Source organism: Mytilus edulis, chromosome 3 (genome assembly GCF_963676685.1).
Source record: "Mytilus edulis chromosome 3, xbMytEdul2.2, whole genome shotgun sequence".
NCBI lineage: Eukaryota > Metazoa > Mollusca > Bivalvia > Mytilida > Mytilidae > Mytilus > Mytilus edulis.
Window position 1 is genome coordinate 44879078 of NC_092346.1, and position 20863 is coordinate 44899940.

The following is a 20863-nucleotide window of genomic DNA, read 5'->3' on the forward strand; positions in this document are numbered from 1 at the left end:
CTTGCGGTAAAAGTATTTTCACCGCGCAAAACGTTGCGTGCTTTTAACGTGCATAATTTTGATAAAAAAATGTTTGATGTACAATTTGTTTTGGTAAATAATTGCCATTACATACATTTCTCTCTGAGTATGGAATAAAAGAACTACTGTCCTTTGTTTCGGTAAATCATGTGGTTTAATTGACTTTTGTAACACTGATATTCACTTCGGCTGTTGGCCTCAGTGAAAATCAGTTATTCAAATGTCAATAAAACTCTTTACCTCATAAAAAAACAGCAATTGTAGAATATTTAAACAAATTATCAAAACTTGTGTTTTAACAATAATTTGTTTGTCAAATACGAAATTCAAGTGGAGATAACTCTTTTCGTAAAAAATACATACTGAGATGATAGGGAAAAAATATTTGTAACAAGAAACAAAAACGTTAACACTAATTTTCTTTTTATTTTTCGTAAAACATATTATAAAACCTAGCTTGCCCTCAATTTATTTCAAAGTTCTATTTCATAATTTGTTTGTATAAAATTGAGAATGGAAACGGGGAATGTGTCAAAGAGTGACAACAACCCGATCATACGGCAGACAACAGCAACAGGTCTTCAATGTAGCGATAAATTCCCGCACCCGGAGGCGTCTTCAGCTGGCTCCTAAACAAATATATATATTAGTTCAGTGATCATAAACGCCATACTAAACCTACAAATTGTACACAAGAAACTAAAAGTTTAAATAATACAAGACTAACAAAGGCCAGAGGCTCCTGACTTGGGACAGGCGCAAAACTGCGACGGGGTTAAACATGTGTATGAGATCTCATCCCTCCCCCTATACCTCTAGCCAATGCAGAAAAGTAAACGCACAACAATACGCACATTAAATTTCAGTTCAAGATAAGTCCAAGTCTGATGTTATAATATATAGAAGATGCACACAAATGTGTTTTTTCATGAAGAATTAAACCAAATTTAGGCAACTTTCAACGACTCATAGCTTGAATATACAGATATGATTTCACGTCCCCTCACGCATTCACGATGTCCTCAATCAGAACCGATCCCCTCACGCATGGAATAATGAAAAAATGAGGTTTTAAGATTTATTAAGACGTCTATCAACACCGGACAACGTACACGTCGCCCAAAACGGCATTCATACCGATTGACCGAAAAAAGGGTAAATTTAAACTTGTAGGTCAGTTAATAGAACCATTTCAAAATTCAAATGTCACTTTTTTAGGCAATTTCTCGTGGGACAACTGATTTTGTAGAAGTTTAACACCATGTACAACAGTAAATGATACATGTATCTCTTCGTTAACGTATTCACCACAGCATAGCATTCTCCGATTTTAAATATTTTGATCAGTTGAATTAGAAAATTGCGATTTAGAAATGTACATACCTTTTGAAGCGGTGACAATTACTCCACTCAAGCACAACCGGAAAATCCTCTCACGGTTTTTATTGCAGAACCAAATGTTCTGCGTGTGTAGATTACCAGCCGTGTTCATTTTAATGGTATTGTTTTGTTTCATTTAAATGGTATTGTATTGTTTAGGGAGAACAAAAAAATGGAAAAATCGTTTGTGATGAAACTGGTCATACCTGTAGTGAGTTTTATGAAATGTTTATTAAATCATTAAATTTTGACCTTGTTTGTTGATATATGAGTTTAACTTGTAAATAGATAATTGCCTTAAAGAGTTAATAGAATTTTATTTCATCAATGTGTGCTTTGTTTCGAATGAATTTAAATGATTTCTTTCCTTATAATAAACTATAACAACAATTTTACTCTTAAAATTATACAACTTGTATTGGTAAATGAGATGGAAACAACTTTTTTGTATATAAAATAAGATATTAGTTATAGGGCATTTTTTTTTTTTTTTTTAAAGTTTAGATGCTAGGAACAATGATCTTATTTGATGAGAATTGGGGAATATCAACTGATTTTATTTGGTCAGGATTTAGTATTTTATACCTCTGTATTTTGGATAGTTATCTTCCAACATAATTTATGGTTGTTTCAGTATTTGCATCTTATACAGAAAAAAATGATTTTCTTTCTCTTATCATGAGTAACTACCCCGTATATGTGGTCTATGGGTTCCTTGCCAGGTGCACATGTTTGTCAGGTAGGGTTTACTAACCTCTTTCTCATTTCATGGATCAGTGATCAAGGTAACAATTACTTGGTCAAGCCTGTGTCTCTGTAGCAGTAGGTCAACTATATTTGATATATGGAACGATTGTAATGTATACAAGTCTGATTAACAGGTTTCATCTTACCTTGACCTCAATTTCATGGTTCATTGGACAATTTTGAGTTTTAGTTGAGCATGCAACTTTTGTCGCAGAAAGCTTGACAAAGGGATAGTGATCAGGCTTTATATTTTAGCAGGGGAAGGACCTGGATGCTTCATAGTTTGTATATAGATGCCTCATGTTACAAAGTTTCCGTCTGTCACATGTCCATGGTCATTTTCATGGTTCAGTGACGACTTGTAAAAAAAGTTAAGTTTTTTTGTAATGTTAATTTCTCTCTTATGAGTAATATGATAACTATATTTGGTATGTGTATACATTGCAAGGTCCTCATGCCTGTCAGACAGTTTTCACTTGACCTCAACCTCATTTCATGGATCAGTGAACAAGGTTAAGTTTTGGTGGTCAAGTCCATAACTCAGATACTATAAGCAATAGGTCAAGTATATTCGGTGTATGGAAGGACTAAGGTGTACATGTCCAAATGGCAGGTGTCATCTGACCTTTACCTGATTTTTACGGTGCTCAGTGTTAAGTTTTGTGTTTTGGTCTGTTTTTCTTAAACTATATGCAATAGGTCAAACATATTCGTTGTATTGAAGAATTGTAAGCTGTACATGTCTGTCTGGCATGGTTCATCTGACATTGACCTCATTTTCATGGTTCATTGGTCAATATTTAGTTTTCATAGTTAAGTCTGTTTCTTAGAAACTATAAGCAATAGGTCAACTATATTTAGTGTACTGAATGATTGTGAGATGTACATGTATTTTTTGTTTGGTTTATATGACCTTGACCTCATTTTCTTGGATCATGTTAAGTTTATGTGATAGTTGTAGTAAAGCTTTATAGTTAGGACTATCAACATAATATCAATGATTAGTAAAGAAGGTGTGGTATTTCAACATGTGCACTCTTGTTTTGGTTTATTTCTTGATACAAAAAATAAAAAGCAATAGGGTCACTATAATATTTGGTTTAAATGATTGTATGGTGTACATGTCCTGGCAGGTTTCATCTGACGTTGACCTCATTTTTATGGTTCATTGGTAATGTTAAGTTTATGTGTTACTTGTGGTAAAATTTTGATATTGCATACTATCAACATTTACCACAGGTTTACACCTCACTGCAAGGTTAAGATTGCCCCTAGCACTGGCTTTGATTGAATTGCAGACATTTTGCAGATACTGTAAATATTAATGGGTTATGAGTTAAAGAATAAAATTTCAATATGTTGAAAGAACAAAATTTTTCATCACACATTTATTCAGTTCTTCTGACAAGAACTTTCAATATTTTATAAGCAGCTTTACAGTAATTGTATTGTATGAGTATTTTTGCAATCTTTTGGACAACCTTCTTACTGTTTCCCGGTTCTTGGAATTAAGAGGTGGTATGTTAATTAGGAGGATAAGTTCTTCCTTTTTAAAATGACTTGAGATGACAATCTTATTGGTTGACTTATTTTGCAGCAAAGTTTAAAAGAAGCGGTACAGACCTTTCAAAGGAATTTACTTTTACCACTATGTATTTTTGAAAGGAAATCAGAATGATATATCTAATCTGATACTGTAACTTCAGATCAAACTATTTCATTTTACAAAAAAAAGTTTCCATATGATTCCACATTTAATTATCTACTGATGGCAAATTTATTGTTTGAATGACTGTGTAGCCAAGTTAAATAAAACCCAGCAGAAGTGTTGAATCAAAGTAATTATATTTGAGTAATCATCAACATTAGAGAAAAAAAAAACATTGTTTTTTGTGAGGTAGTTATAGATGTTCAGTTAGATTCAGTCTCTGGAATGAACATTATACATTTATTTTCCTTGCTTGAGGGAGATATGAAGATTTGTTCACCCAAGAATATTCATATTCATATTTCAAGAGGGCTATAAATATAATGAGTTAACTATCAATATGTATAAATAATTATCAAAGGTACCAGGATTATAATTTAAAACGCCAGACGTGCGTTTCGTCTACATAAGACTCATCAGTGACGCTCAGATCAAAATAGTTAAAAAACCAAACAAGTACAAATAGGGGAATAATACTTTTTATGAAATCCAAAGTATTTGCTCTGAATTATATAGTTGTTGATTTATTTTCAGACAGTAAGAGTAATGGAGATGGTGGAATATCAAAGGAAGAGTATGAAGAGCTGAAAAGATTCTATGACGGTGACCCATCCACGAAAACATTACCAGAGAAGTCTACTATGCTTAGTTTAGGGGAAACCAATCAGGTGAATATTTGTTAACGATTTTGTATGTTCCTCAGAGTAATTTCAAACAAAACTTATTTTGACGATGAGAGCCTCGATGGCTAAGTGATGTAAGTAGTTCTACTACTGTAATCACCAGCCAGTCAACACTGAGGTTGTGAGTTCAAACCAAGCAGAGGCAGGTGCACTCAACTCCAATCTTAATTGACTAGGATTGTTAGTTTTCCTTTCGAAGGTCAGTGGTTTTTTTCAATTCACACTGGCTTCCTTCACCCATAAAAACTGACCTACGGAGTAGCCTAAAAGTTGTGCTTAAAAGTGGAGTTAAAACTCCTACAATCTATCAATCAATATTTTGACAAAATTGCTATTGTTGTATCTCTGTCCATAATTGTTGCACTGTTCAAATGACAGCCTTATGTTGTCGGTTTTTTTGTCTTAAAAAACTCAAACATAAATATGTTGTTAAATTAAGTTGTAAATGCATTGCAAAAAATTCTGACATTATAAATAAAATTGAGAATGGAAATGGGGAATGTGCCAAAGAGACAACAACCCGACCATAGAAAAAAACAACAGCAGAAGGTCACCAACAGGTCTTCAATGTAGTGAGAAATTCCTGCACCCGGAGGCGTCCTTCAACTGGCCCCTAAACAAATATATACTAGTTCAGTGATAATGAACGCCATACTAATTTCCAAATTGTACACAAGAAACTAAAATTAAAATAATACAAGACTAACAAAGGCCAGAGGCTCCTGACTTGGGACAGGCGCAAAAATGCGGCGGGGTTAAACATGTTTGTGAGATCTCAAAACCCTCCCCCTATACCTTTAGCCATTGTAGAAAAGTAAACGCATAACAATACGCACATTAAAATTCAGTTCAAGAGAAGTCCGAGTCTGATGTCAGAAGATGTAACCAAAGAAAATAAACAAAATGACAATAATACATAAATAACAACAGACTAATATCAGTTAACTGACATGCCAGCTCCAGACTTCAATTAAACTGACTGAAAGATTATGATTTCATCATATGAACATCAGGCACAATCCTTCCCGTTAGGGGTTTAGTATCATATCATCATAACATATATGAGAAGAACATAACCAATCATATAAATAATCTGACTTCATGAAAATACTATATGAAATTAAAATTGAGGTACTAGTTCAATTTCTCACAGAATATAATTTGCAACTTACATCTCTGTCCCTCTGGTACCTTTCGTCTCTTTTTTACAGACTAGAACTGGTTAATATATTTCAATTTGGTAAAATACAAAGACAAAAACACATTAATAGACTGGTATACATCTGTTCTTCTATCTGTCCCACATTTTTTTTTTATGCAATTTTAATTTGTCAGGAACTACAAATTCTAGTTTCCTGAAAGGAGTAAGTTCGGTAAGGGCCATATTTGGCCCCAATTATAAAGTTCATAGTTACAAGACAATAAATACTTTAAGTTGCCTTAAACACATGTGAGAAAGTTAAACAGAACTGTTTTTGTCAAAGTTTTATTCTAACACGTTGATTTTTACATCCCAAAAAGGTCAAGATAAGGGATTTTTGTGAAATTTGACAAAATCAGCTGGATTTCAACCAAATAAAGGACCAGGAAACATAGAGCGCAGGCGTCGACAAGCTTAATATTCAAATAAGACATGTGAAATGTCTTCACAAACATTATTTTAAAAGATCTTTGTTGTCGACGTATGCGCTCTATGTTTCCTGTCCAATAATCTATGGAAATTTACCCATTTTCATTGATTTTTTCGTCAAAAATCAATATGAGTACAACTTGTGACGTCATAATGAAACGCAGAAACGTGAAATTTTCAATAAAATGGCTTATATCCTATCTAGTGAATGTATTAGCTATAATTTATCGTGATATTGTTAAACAAATCCGAATTTGAAATTTACGTTAAAAAAGGGGGCCATTTTAGGACCTTATCGAACATACTCCTTTGGTATCAAGATTCATTTCAGCAGAATATTGTTTGAAGATTCATCGGTAATTACATGTTTAATGAATACATAAGTATTATTTCACATAATGGTCATTTATGAACATGATGAATTTTTCATTACATTTTTCTCTAAAATTTTAAATCCAGGCTTACTGATTTTGGGAATCAACCTTTATGTAATGATGCTTGACTGTGTGATGAGTTTTTACATCCATTACTCTTCATCTTTAGGTTTACCAAATACGTTTGGCTAAACTATTATTAGTTAGCAGCAAAATAGACAGACATAAATTTTATTTCCATGGTTCCTTCTTTGATAGGATATCTTTTTCTGAGAATTGTTATGTAACCTAGAGCAGCAATCATTTGGCCTCTTAAATTGCAAATAATTGCTAATTTTTTCAAGTCTGAAAACTATGTAAACATTCTATCGAGTAATACGGCTTCATATACCAATAATAACTGACCTCAAACTGGAATTATAACACCAAAGATCAAACAATCATATAAAAATCTAATGACAAAATCTCAAAATCAACAAGAAAGACAAAATTGATGAGACACTAAAAGAAAACATTTATGGGCATTATGTTTTCTGTTCTGTGCATCCTTTCGTACATTCAATTGTTTGTTCATTTGATCGTCTGTTCATCCGTTCATCCCGCTTCAGGTTATAGTTTTTGGTCGAGGTAATTTTTGATGAAATTGAAGTGAAATCAACTTGAACATTAGTATACATCTTATTTGTGATATGATCTTTCTAATTTTAATGCAAAATTAGAGTTTTTACCCCATTTCCACGGTCCACTGGACATAGAAAAAGATAATGTACTTGGGGACACATTCTTGTTTTTATATATAATACATTAAAAATAATTTACTTTGAACTTTTCAGACAGAAACTGAAAGTCACCTTTCCTTGTCAGATTGGTTTCCATGGCAAAATAGACAGCAACCTACATTTGTTGTTGATCATTCCAACCTAACAAAGAACTTTGTAGAAATGGTACAGTTTCTAGAGTTACAAGGTATGTCTTAAAGTAGATGGTACAATATTAAATTGCTTTACCTTTTTATTATGATGAGTAAATTCAATATTTTAATAAATAAACTAAATTCAAATAATGTTCTATGAACCAATTTTGCTATAATCTTTTGATATAGGTTTAATTGAATATTTATTTTCTTCTCAATTTCTGTTATATTCTATCATATAACTGTATCACTGTCAGAATTTTAAGAGTTCATCAACCTTTAAGCCTAAAAAATCAGTGCTATAATCATCATTATGAATCATTGAAAATTATCAATAGTTTTGTTGGAACTAAAAGCTTAACTACACAATTCTGAGGTGGTAAACTGCAATACAATTTATCTTTATTTTCCTGATGATATTGCTCTTACAGTATAAGATTTATTTATATTTGAATATAGAAAATGTGTCTCTGCAAATGACAAAAATTAGTTCCCATATAAACCCATGTTATATTTTTTGTTGAAAAAAGTAGTTTCAAACCCCTTTTTTGAAAAATGAATCAAAATTCATTAACAATGCACACAACCATATATTTTGAATAGAAATGACAAATGGTCAGAGGGAAAAAAGTAAAATCATTGCAATGTTATTATGTTTCATAAAGTGACCAGCTGATATCATCAGAAATTATGCTGTAGAGAAATATTTTAGGAAATCCTTATAACTAACTTTTAAACAAATGTTGTCATTTTGATTTCATAAAGCATAAATAGTTAACTTGTTTTTCGCTTTTCAGAGGCTTTAGATCCTAATGAAGACAACTACGGCCAGGAAATGGAAGTTTTCCTGAATGAGGCTGATATCTTAAAACCTGGTCAAAATGATGAAGATGGTGGAAATATAAGGCAATTCTTTGTTGCTAATGACACCATCATAAAACATGGAAAGAAAAAGAAGTCTTTATATAGTCAAAACAAACCAAGAAGAAGTGATCAGCTGCCAGAGTTTGATGCATTTGTTGTATCTGGTGAAAGTGATGATGACCTTCCAGCAATTTTTGACAAAAAAGATGACAAGGATGATGAACATGTTGCTAAAATTAAAGCTGTTGAAATAACAAAAGCGTACAGAAAAAGTATATGCATAGATGGAAATTTTGATAGGAGTGAGAAAAAGCTTAAACAAAAGAAAAGAAACTTTAGTGGGAACATTTCAGTGGTTGAGGTGATTGCTGACACTGATGTTAATGATTTCGTAGAAACTGTTCCTGAATTACCTGGCATTGATGAAGAGAGCCAAGGAAGTAAATCAAATGAAGATGGTAATGAGTTTAGTGATGAAGATAGTACACATGTACAAATAGATATAGAACAAGGCTCCATGTCTAAAATGGAGGCTTCTGACTATGAGATAATATCTGAAACGGAAGCTAAACCACAAGACGAATATTGTGAAGATTTTACTAAACTCTTACCAATATTTTTCACAATGCCTGAAGACATTGTTTCTCCACAGAAAATAACAGAAACAAATCAAGAAGTATTTCTTGTGCCAGAAGCTCCTTCAATGGATGAACTTGAAGTATTAGTTGAAAATATAAATAATTTGACAACACTGCCAAAAATAGATATGGCACAACTGGTTGAAGAGTGGACATTAGAATATTCTGGCTTGAATACAAAGCATACAAGTAAGATTGAAAAAAAGAATAGCAAAGATTTTGAACATAACAAAAGCAGTCTAAAATGTTCAGATGGATTTGATGATAAAACATCTGGACAAGATATGGGTGAAAAAGGAAATTTAGACAAAGATATTGATGCATTTGGTGAATCGTTTAATGTATCAAATAATGGCAACTTTCAACAAAAGCAAGCGGTTAATTTTAATATGGACATATCAAGTGATTTTGATAGCCCTATTAAACCACTAACAAATAAACCAAATAAAAGTAAAAGAACTAGTCCTATAGTGCAACATAATACAAGTACCTTTGATAGTTTAGGACATAAAATAAGTGATGACAGTACACAAAGTGATTTGGCTAATAACAAAAAAGAAGTGACAGATCTTGTTGAGGTACCAACACACAAGTTAAATGAAAATGACGTTGAAATGGAAATTGATTCTTTTTCTGGATCAGATGACTTTCTGGACACTCAGGCAAATTTTATGTTGGCAAGCAATGATTTTCTAAAAGAAATTAATTCAGATGAAAGTAATGAAGGAATTAAGAATAAAGATTCATCGTTGAAGCTTAGCCAATGTGCAGAGCTGTTTAGAGGATCTGTAAACTGTATTGAAAAGCAAAGAACAGGAGAAGCTGAAACCAGTAAATCTTCCAGTTCTAACAACAACAAAATAAGTTCATGCAAATCTATGGACGTTTCTCTATTTGATGATTCATTTATGAATGACAGTGTTCTGGAGGCTATAAAAACTCAAGCAGTTGTTGAGGAAAACACAAGCCAGTCTACAGGAAGGATTATGTCCCCTTCACAGTATACTTTCAGTCAAGCCTTAGCATTTGTACATGATAGTGATAGTACAGACAGAAGTTCTGGTGAAAGGGAACAGAGTGGAACATTCAAAGTTCCATTCGAAAAAGAAAAAGACAATATGGATGTGAATTTCTTATTTAAACAAAAGAAAAATGAAAAATTTAGAAATGATGAAAGCATTTTTTCAAGTACTTTTGACCATCAGAAAAATAATGCTGCTGTTGATAGCCCTGGAGCATTTACTGCTATTAAACCTCATGATAAATTGGACACGTCACAACTTAATTTGATTAATGAAATTGTTAATATGGATAACATGGATGCTTTCAGTGATGATGGGGAGGAGTCAGATGTACCTCTTTTTGACCTTGGCTTTGATGTTGACGATGATATCATTCCACCATCACCATGTTTGAGTGAAACAACTTCTCAGAAATCAGTTCTTAAAAATCTAGGTCAGAGTTTTCTATCTAGTAGGAAATCTTTGTCATTCATGTGTGACAAATCAAGATTAATCGGATTTAAAAACTCCACTGTCCTAAAACCTGCTTTGTCACCTGCAGGAGAGGAAGTAGAATTAGAACAGGAAGATGGTGATGAACTTGAATTGTCAAATACCAAAGTTGGTGAAGTTTCTAAGGGTAATAAAAGAACATCCTCAACTTTTTCAAGGAAGGAAGATACATTTAATGTGAATCCAGTGAATTTTGATGCTGAAGATGATGAGTTAACTCAGCAAAATGAGGACGAAAATAACATCAGTTTAAGTGACCTTCATTGTGACATTGAAATGCCACCCTCTCCAGTGTTATCTGGTAAGAGACTGCTCAGTCAAAAACCAGTCTTTTCACCAGTGAATCTTGAAAAAAAATCACCAGATGGTCTAAAATCTGATTTCTCGGGAATGGATCTTCCTGATCAGGGGTCACCCTTGATAAATCTATCAATTCAGGACTCTCCTTCTTTGGACGACAGTTTTGTAGTGAGGAAAAAACGTAAAAAGACACTCATAATAGACTCACCAATAACTCCTGACGTAAGGAAAAAAGATGATTTCGATGATTTTAAAACACCATTAAGACCAGTTAGTGCTAGAGTTAAGAAAAATATTTCCTCAACCTCTAGTGAGGAAAAAAGTATATTAAAGAAGAAGAAACCAAAAAAGGCAGTTTCATTTTGTGTAGATGAATTACTTGATGATGAAAGTGATTTTGAAGACATAATGAGCATCAAAAAGGATAAGAGCAACAAATCTACCAACAATGAGACAAAAACCTTTTATAGCAATATAAGGGATTCATATGATGGCAACAAAAGGGATTCATCTGATAAAAACAAAAGGGATTCATATGAAAATAAAAAAAGAAAATCCAAGTCTCCTTCTAATCCATTTTTGGTAGATGAAGCGGATGTGTCTGAAGATGAGGAAGCTTCAACAGATGAGGAAGAAGGTAGTGATTTAGATCAGATGGAAGAAAGTTTTGTTTCTGAAGGTTGTACTCAACTTTCTCAAGGTCAGCATGAGGAACTTCAGGCCATCTACTTAAAGTCAGTACGTAGCCCAACTGGTCAGGGTGGTAAATTTAAACTTAAATATGACTATGATGATAATATTGATGTTTATTCTCAGGTTCCCCAAGATGAAGAGTCTCAGTATTATGATGATAGTTTTGTTTGTGATGAGGAAGAGGAACATGATCTTCTGGAGGGACATGAAATCACAATATTAGATAAAGGCAATATCATTGACAATGAATCATTTGCTGGACCAAGGACAAGATGGTCAAAACCAGCAAGACATAAAGTGATGCCTACGGTGAAACCAATCAAGCGAAAGAGGGTTAAAAGGATAGCAGATTCTTCAAGTGAGGATGAATCTGATAATCAGAACATGAATCTTATGTCACCTGCAGAACAGGGAAGAAAATTCCTAGATTCTCCTGCAATGACTCAAGGGCATGGTACAGTCCGTTCAAGGTCAAGTAATAGAAACAGTCGTCAGTTGTTATCAAGTAGTGATGATGAACAGAAAGAGGAAGTAATATCACCAGAAATTATGTGTTCACTTAAAAGTAGAATAAAAACTAACAAACAAAACTTAGGGAATGTTACAAGTAATCAGCTCGCAAATTCTCACATATTAGACGCTAGTGCAGATATGACAATATCAAAAGAGAAAGAAGAACGTATTAGAAGACAAAAAGAAAAACAGGAAGAATTTCGTAAACATTTAATTGCTAAGCAACAAAATAATGAGTCAGTAGACAAAACTAATAGTTATTGTGATGATACTGCTTTATTGACAAGGAGAGATTTAACAATTACAGAGGAAAATTCACTAATTACAGAAGACAGTGACTTATTGTTGAATACAATGAAACCATCTAATAACAAATCTGTGATAATCGTTGATTCACGTGAAATAAATGGTGCTCAGGACATTGTTTCTACTCTAAGATTTAATCATAATATAAATGTAGTCGCTGCCCAGTTAGACAGCTGTGATTATGTTGTCAGTGTCCGCATGGGAGTTGATCGTAAACAATGGTCTGAATTCAGCAATGGAACAAATCGTGCTAAAATGATCGAACGTTTGCTTGAAATGTGTGACTTTTATGAGCGACCTTGTCTTATCATTGAAAAAGATAAATGCAAACCAGAAGAGAAAGGTAGAATATTACACTGGACTAAATATGTTGATAAAACTTTAGTTCATTTGATTCAGTCGAAAATGACATTGTTTTTTACGGAAAACCAGTTAGAAACGGCATCCATTGTAGCTGATTTATGTCAACTTGAGAACAGAAAGAACTGTGCAATATCTTGTCCTATTAATCTAAATACTGATCAGCAGAACAGGGTTAAGTTCTATAGATCTATACCTCACTTATCTTACGTTCATTGTTTATTTTTGTGCAATAATTACATAACTGTGGCAAGCTTTTTATGCAGTGACATCAGAACTATAATGACTAATGGCAAAATGACAGAGGAACGAGCTTCTAATGTTTATAATTATATCAGAAGAACGTTTGATACTCAGATGTTACCATCAAGTTATGGATAATAAAATCTAAGCTCAGATTACTTACTCATGTTGATAAAATTGATAGATTGCTTTATTGCCATCTGCCAGTAAAGCAATTTCAGGAAACTTTTATATTTGGAGAAATAGTTAAGCCTTGTATAGATTCATATTTTCATATCAAGAATACAGTTTAGGGTGTAAAATGGCCAAAAAAGAGAAATATAGTAATCCTTCATAATGTTACAACACACAAAGAGTATATTTAATTGATGTTCAAGGAGGTGAGTTGCTATTTTATGAAATTTCAATGTAAAATAATTTAATATTCAGCCTCTTATTAAGAGATGAGTTGTGTGATTTTCATTCTTGAAGGAAAAACAGCAATTGCTGATTATCAAATCCTTCAGAAAGTCTGCATTATCTTTGTTGTGTCTTTCTTACAATGAATGGCATGCTTTAGATAGTTGCGTCAATAGCTTATGTTAATTTTTGTCGAGCCTGCAACTTTTGTTGCAGAAAGCTCGACATAGGGATAGTGATCCGGCGGCGGCTACGGCGGCGGCGGCGGTGTTAGCTCACTTCTTAAAAGCTATATATTTTAGAAGGTGGAAGACCTGGATGCTTCATATTTTGTATATAGATGCCTCATGTTAGGAAGTTTCCGTCAGTCACATGTCCATTGTCCTTGACCTCATTTTCATGGTTCAGTGACCACTTGAAAAAAAGTTCATATTTTTTGTAATGTTAAATTTTCTCTTACTGTAAGTAATAGGATAACTATATTTAGTATGTGCGTACCTTGGAAGGTTGTCATGCCCGTCAGACAGTTTTCACTTGACCTCGACCTCATTTCATGGATCAGTGAACAAGGTTAAGTTTTGGTGGTCAAGTCCATATCTCAGATACTATAAGCAATAGGTCTAGTATATTCAGTGTATGGAAGGACTGTAAGGTGTACATATCCAACTGGCAGGTGTCTTCTGACCTTGACCTCATTTTCATGGTTCAGTGGTTATAGTTAAGTTTTTGTGTTTTGGTCTGTTTTTCTCATACTTTATGCAATAGGTTTACTATATTTGTTGTATGGAATGATTGTAAGGTGTACATGTCTAGCGGGCAGATGTCATCTGACCTTGACCTCATTTTCATGGTTCAGTGGTCAAAGTTAAGTTTTTGAGTTTTGGTCTTTTTATCTAATACTATATGTCATAGGTCAACTATATTTGGTGTATGGAAATATTTTATGATCTATATGTCAGTCGTGCAGGTTTTATTTGACCTTGACCTGGTTTTCACGGTTCATTGCTCAGTGTTAAGTTTTTGTGCTTTGGTCTATATTCTTAAACTATAAGCAATAGGTCAACTATATTTGTTGTATGGAAGCATTGTTAGATGTACATGTCTGCCTGGCATATATATGGTTCAACTGACCTTGACCTCATTTTCATGGTTCATGTTAAGTTTATGTGACGGTCGTAATAAAGCTTTATATTTAGGAGTATCAACATAATATCAATGATTAGTAAAGAAGGCGAGACATTTCAGTGTGTGCACTCTTGTCTGACAGACGAATAAAAACATATGTGACTGACAGAACAATTTAACTGAATACAAATGTCAACCATACCTGCCAACTGTCACTATTTGCGGGGGATTTCCCCCATGGAGGCTCCGCAGAGCCGTAACTACATTGAGGCAAATGAGGCAAATGCCTCATGCTGGAAATTTCAAAAAAAAAATAAAAAAAATTGTCTTTATATCAAATTGTTTTCCAGGGCAGTAACTAGCCTCTTTTAATAGTGAGGCAAAATATATTCGCTGAGCGGAGCGAGGCGAAAAAATTTTGGCGAGGAGTCTGGGGGCCTCAAGGCCCCTGAGCGGCCCCCAGAAGCTCTGAGAAAAATAACGCAAAATCATGCATTCTGAGCTTTCCACGGACTCTTTTTTACATTAAAACGCAAATAATCTTTAGCTATTTTTTCGACAATATTCTGGTCTCAAAGCAAAAACATAGATTTATTGTAATTTAAGACTTTTAGGTTTAAGGGGCAACATTAAAAGACCGATATGTAGGATAAAGTAAAAGTCGTATTTCTCATAATCATTAATACCAGGTCTGTCTGTTTGCTCTTGTTTTGTATTGTGCTGACTTTGGTGATTTTTTTATGACTAGATTTAAATATAGTGACAGTGCAGTATTATACTTTAAGTACTAGTCCTGCTTAAGTCGACACTAAGGACCATCTTGACCTTCTGTTACGGTATTAATGATTATTGAAGTCCAAGACCCTCCAGCAACTATCAAGATGAAGAACAGGAATAAAAACTTTGACCATTGATCATTTGTATGTTTTCTATGCATTGACTTTGTGTGCGATTAGGTCCCGTGCACGTTTACTCCATATTCCTTTATTTTCTGTCCAAACACAACTTGATGCAAGTTTAACCCTTCAATGTAAAAGGTCATATATGGCAATATTGTTTTTTTCAAATGATTTGATACCGGGAAATTGGTGGTCTTTCTTTAATTTAAACCATGTCAGCTATGTAATTTTATCCACAGGAGTTTAGTTTTTGTTGATTAAAGTAGTAAATTTTCTATATTTATAATACATATTTATCACTTCTGTGCGTGTCTCACCTATATTTAGCTAGTTTCGAGTGATTTAAACGACTCAGAGAAAATACCCAATTTTACAATCCATACTAAGAAAAATTGCCGGTATTTTCTCTGAGTCGTTTAAATCACAGAAACTAGGTGAGAAATGCACAAACGTGAATGATATAGAAAATTGAATATCTTAATCAACGGGAAAAAAAGACAAAAAAATATTTGTATTCTTTGATATCAAGTTCAATTATCCATGCAGAAACGACAATTTTTTCTGTGTCCAGTATAGCATCGTAGATATAGATATAGGAAGATGTGGTGTGAGTGCCAATGAGACAACTCTCCATCCAAATAACAATTTATAAAAGTAAACCATTTTAAGTCAATGTACGTCCTTCAACACGGAGGCTTGGCTCACACCGAACAAAAAGCTATAAAGGGCCCCAAAATTACTAGTGTAAAACCATTCAAACGGGAAAACCAACGGTCTAATCTATATAAAAAACGAGAGCATATTCTTAAAATATTTTCCCGCACAATATCTGGACATCGGTGGACATGCAACATTGCACACGTTTACAAATGAAAATCAACACTCAGACTATAGTCATAAAGTAGGACAAGTCAATAAAAGAACAAAAGACAAACCCGAGTCACACAAGTACAAACAATAGACCATCAACTCTGAAAACCAAAAGTAAAATAGAAACATAGATCACGGAAAAAATGCAGGGGCGACATCAGGGAGTGAAGAGAACTTGCTTCTTGCAAGACACTTTCCGTGAAAACAGGGCCGTAACTACATTGAGGCAAATGCCTCATGTTTTAAATTTCAAAAAAAAAAACTAAAACAAAAGATTGTCTTCATATCAAATTGCTTTCACTGAAAGTGTCTTGCAAGAAGCAAGTTCTCTTCACTCCCTGATGTCGCCCCTGCATATTTTTCGTAATCAATGTTTCTATTTTACTTTGGTTTTCAGAGTTGATGGTCTATTGTTTGTACTTCTGTGTCCCGGGTTTGTCTTTTGTTCATTTATTGTCCTACTTAATGACTAGTCTGAGTGTTGATTTTCATTTGTAAACGTGTCACACTGTGTAATGTTGCATGTCCACCGATGTCCAGGCATTATGCGAGAAACTATTTTAAGAATATACGATGCTACTGGAAACAGAAAAAAGTGGTCGTTTCTGCATGGAAAATTGAACTTGATATCAAAGAATACGAAACTGCCTTTCTTGTATATAAAACCATACCCAATTTTTCTTAGTATGGATTGCAAAATTAGGTATTTTCTGTAGGTGAGATATGCACAGAAGTGATAGATATGTATTATAAATATAGAAAATTGAATATCTTAATCAACAACAAAATTAAAAAAATAACTATCATATATCCAAGCGCCTGTGGATAAAACTAGATAACTGACATGGTTTAAATTAGAGTAAGACCACCAATTTCCCGTTATCAAATCATTTGTTGAAAAAAAACATCAATGTATTGCCATATGACCTTTTACATTCAAGGGTTAAATTTGCATTAAGTCGTGTTCAGACCCTTTAACAGAAAATAAAGGAATATGAAGTACACGTGCACTGGAGCTAATCGCACACAATGTCAATGCATAGGAAAAAATACAAATGATCAATGGTCAAAGTTTTTATTCCTGTTCTTCATCTTGATAGTTGCTGGAGGGTCTTCAATAATGAAAGAATCATAAATACCGTAAAACAAGGTCAATATGGTCCCTAGTGTCGACTGAAGCAGTACTAGTATTTAACGTATATATGACTGCACTAATGACTGTCACTATATTTAAATCTAGTCATAAAAAATCTTAAGTCAGCACAATACAAAACAAGAACAGACAAACAGATCCGGTATTAATGATTATGAGAATTACGATTTTTGCTTTATCCTACTTATCGGTCTTTTAATGTTTTGAATTTCCCTAAAACTTTAAAGTCTTAAATAACAATGGATCTATGTTTTTGCTTTGAGACCAGAAAATAGCTAAAAATGATTTGCGTTTCTATGTAAGAAAGAGTCTGGGAATTTCCCGAAACGCTCAGAATGCACGATTTTGCGTTATTTTTCTCGGAGCTTCTGGGGGCCTTAAGCGGCCCCTAGACCCCTCGCCAAAATTTGTTTGCCTCGCTACGCTCGGCGAATATATTTTGCCTCAGTATTAGAAGGGGCTAGTTACGGCCCTGAGTTGGCAGGTATGATGTCAACACATTGTCTTCAACAATAGACAGGTACCCAATAGCATGTCTTAAAAAGATGCTGATGAATACAACCATGCATATAATGGTTAACTTTTATAAAATGTTATTTGGATGGAGAGTTGTCTCGTTGGCAATCACACCAAATCTTCCTATATCTATAGACTTTCAATGTCTGCCATCAACACATAAAATAACAGACACTCAATGTATAGGCGGATTAAAAGGGGGGCAGATGGCCCCTCCCCTCTCTGTGGGAAATTTGTTTGATTATATAGGGAATCACTAAAGCATGACTGGAGAAGGCCCCTCTTGAAAATTTCTGGATCTGCCACTGAATGTATGATTCTAAGATATGGTTAAGAAAAAACCTCAACTGACTAGGTTTGGGACACTGACATGGGACAAGCAATATGACACAAGGGGATTTAGGCTAGTTTCTCCAGATATGAATCCTCCCTCTTTTTAGCTCACCTGGCCCAAAGGGCCAAGTGAACTTTTCTCATCACTTGGCTTCCGACATTGTTAACTTTTACAAAAATCTTTTCCTCTGAAACTACAGGGGCAAACTTAATCAAACTTGAGCACAATCATCATTGGGGTATTTAGTTTAGAAAATATGGCCCAGCCAACCAACCAAGATGGCTGAAATGGCTAAAAATAGAACCTAGAGGTAAAATGCAGTTTTTGGTTATAATCTAGAATATCATTACAGATAAAGAAAAGCTGTAAACAACAATAAGGTTCAGCAAAGTAAGATCTACAAATAAGTCAACATGACCAACATGGTCAATTGTCCCCATTAGGAGTTATTGCCCTTGAAAGTCAAATTTAACAAATTTTCTATTTTGTTTTTGTAATCTTTTACAAATGGCTTCTCCTAAAACAACTGAGACAAATTTAACAAAACCTGGCCACAATAAGCATTAGGTAATCTAGTTTAAAAAATGTGTCTGATGACCCTGCCTGCAACATGGCAGACATAGCTAAAGATGGAACATAGTGGGGAAATGCAGTTTTTGACTTATATCTCTGAAACTAAAGCAAATGTAAAACAGTTGAATTATTTCATGCATCAATTGTAAATAAAAATATCAGGTGAGCAACATATGCTCATTGGAGCCTCTAGTTTATCTTTACGATTAAAATGACTAATGGTAAATAAAAGAACATACAAAAAAAGAACTGATAAAGGAATAGTACAAAATCTCTGATTAAATATGGAAAACAAAAAGTACAAGTATAACAAATTGTATAAAAGAATGCTTACAGTTACTGAAAAGATGCTCAGTCCAACTCAAAGTACTTAACCATCTGAAATGAAATCAACTTAATTAGAACTGCTTATTTCAATCAGAAACATATAATACACTGAATTAAATGTCTCTGGCTTTTTATTCAAGAAAACTTAGAAACATTGAAGATTATATGAACTCAGAAAAATCAAATAAAGTACAAATAATTGGTCAACTTTTCATCTACAATAAATTAACACATTACACATGCAATCTTCTTCTTCTTCAGGAAGTCCACCCTATCTGCAGGGTCACCGCATTTAAAGTTTTTGTCTATTTTTAAAATTGCGTTATTTGAAATTAATATGTACTAGTTAAAATTTAACAATAATAGTAACAGAGTTAGAATAGGATAAAACTAAAAATTAGTTAAAAACATGAACTTGTATGTACACTATACATTTTAAAATGGATACAAATCATATATGTGTTAATTGCTTTCTATTTCTTTGAGTCATGAAAGGTTAATATGTGCATAGAGAGTGTAAAATTAATAAGTATGTTAGAAAACAAAAAGTTGAGACGCCTTGTAAAATCTATGAAAAAGTTAAAATAAAGGATTTCATCAAATACATGCAGACTACTAAGTGTCCTCTCAAAGAATCGTGAACAGTTTATTTCGCACCAAGGCCATTTTCAAAGACTTTCAAGGGACTTTCAATATTAACTATTAAAGTTACTTTCATTCTTTGTTTAGGTTCAAATATTTAATTGTTATTTCTGAACCGATTTCCAAATTGTAATCGCCAGACATTTTGACAGATTTTGAGAAAGGACCTATTATCAAAATGCGTGATTTTTGCATTTTTTTGCTCACCAAAACTTTGGAAAACCTTGACTGAAGCCTACGATGTAAAATGTTCTGCTACTAAATGGTTATAAGATTAATAGTTTATCATTAGAAACATAAAATTTCGCCGAGGTTACGCCAAACAAAGATTATGCGAAAAACTGTTGTAAATTATGGAAAGATTGGACCAAAACTGACGTTACATTATTAAATTTATGCGTAATTTAGAGGTCATTGCTTCGTAATTTATAATATTAGACATGCTAGAGGACAAACAGCAGTTGTTTTTTTAATTAATAGTATTCACGGGATTTCACGCACCTGTTTCTAGTGAGTTTTGGTAGAATTTTTGCGATCTTGTGGTCAATTTTAGGTCATCGTGAACCTTCTTCTCCTTATCCAAATATTTAAGTCAAAATGATTATTCTTTTGGATTTAAAGCTATTAATTCTTTAGATAGATTCATGGTATACAGCCATCTTGGGGTGTACTTTCTCAGTACACAATCAGTCTAGTTAATTGCTCAAATCTACAAGTAGACAGATGTGCAATTTTATTGGTTAGACTGTTTATTTATACAAAGAAAACTTGCTGATTTAAAGCATTAATCAAAATATTTAAACAAAAACCAAACAGTTGTGTTTTAGAATCAATTTTTCAACTAAGCCATGTAAGGGGAAATAACTCTTTTAGTTAAAAATTTAAACTGGAATGATTGGGAAATTTTTAATTTTTACTTGAAGCAAGAAAACAAGTTCGGTGACACCATTTTTTCTTTTTTATTTTCTTGAAACATATTATAAATCCTATCTTCTCACAATTTATTGCAAAATTCTATCTCAGATTTTTTTTATTCACAAAAATGTGTTTTTTCATGATCATTCTTAGAAAATTAAGGCAATTTTCAACGACTCATAGCTTGAAAAATAGCATAGTGACCCATCCTTTTTATTCTACT

At 33.3% G+C, this 20863-nt stretch overlaps 1 protein-coding gene across 2 annotated transcripts in view; it reads left to right on the plus strand.

The window, feature by feature from the left end:
• The window catches only part of LOC139514273 (Fanconi anemia group M protein-like), a 68002-nt gene extending 54957 nt beyond the window's left edge, over nt 1–13045 (plus strand). For both annotated transcript variants that reach the window (XM_071303280.1, XM_071303281.1), the window contains exons 13-15: nt 4391–4524; nt 7377–7509; nt 8254–13045. In XM_071303280.1, the coding sequence (XP_071159381.1) occupies nt 4391–4524; nt 7377–7509; nt 8254–13025 (5039 nt within the window). In that variant the 3' untranslated portion in view covers nt 13026–13045. The remainder of the gene's footprint in view (nt 1–4390; nt 4525–7376; nt 7510–8253) is intronic.
• Nucleotides 13046–20863: the final 7818 nt, after the last annotated feature.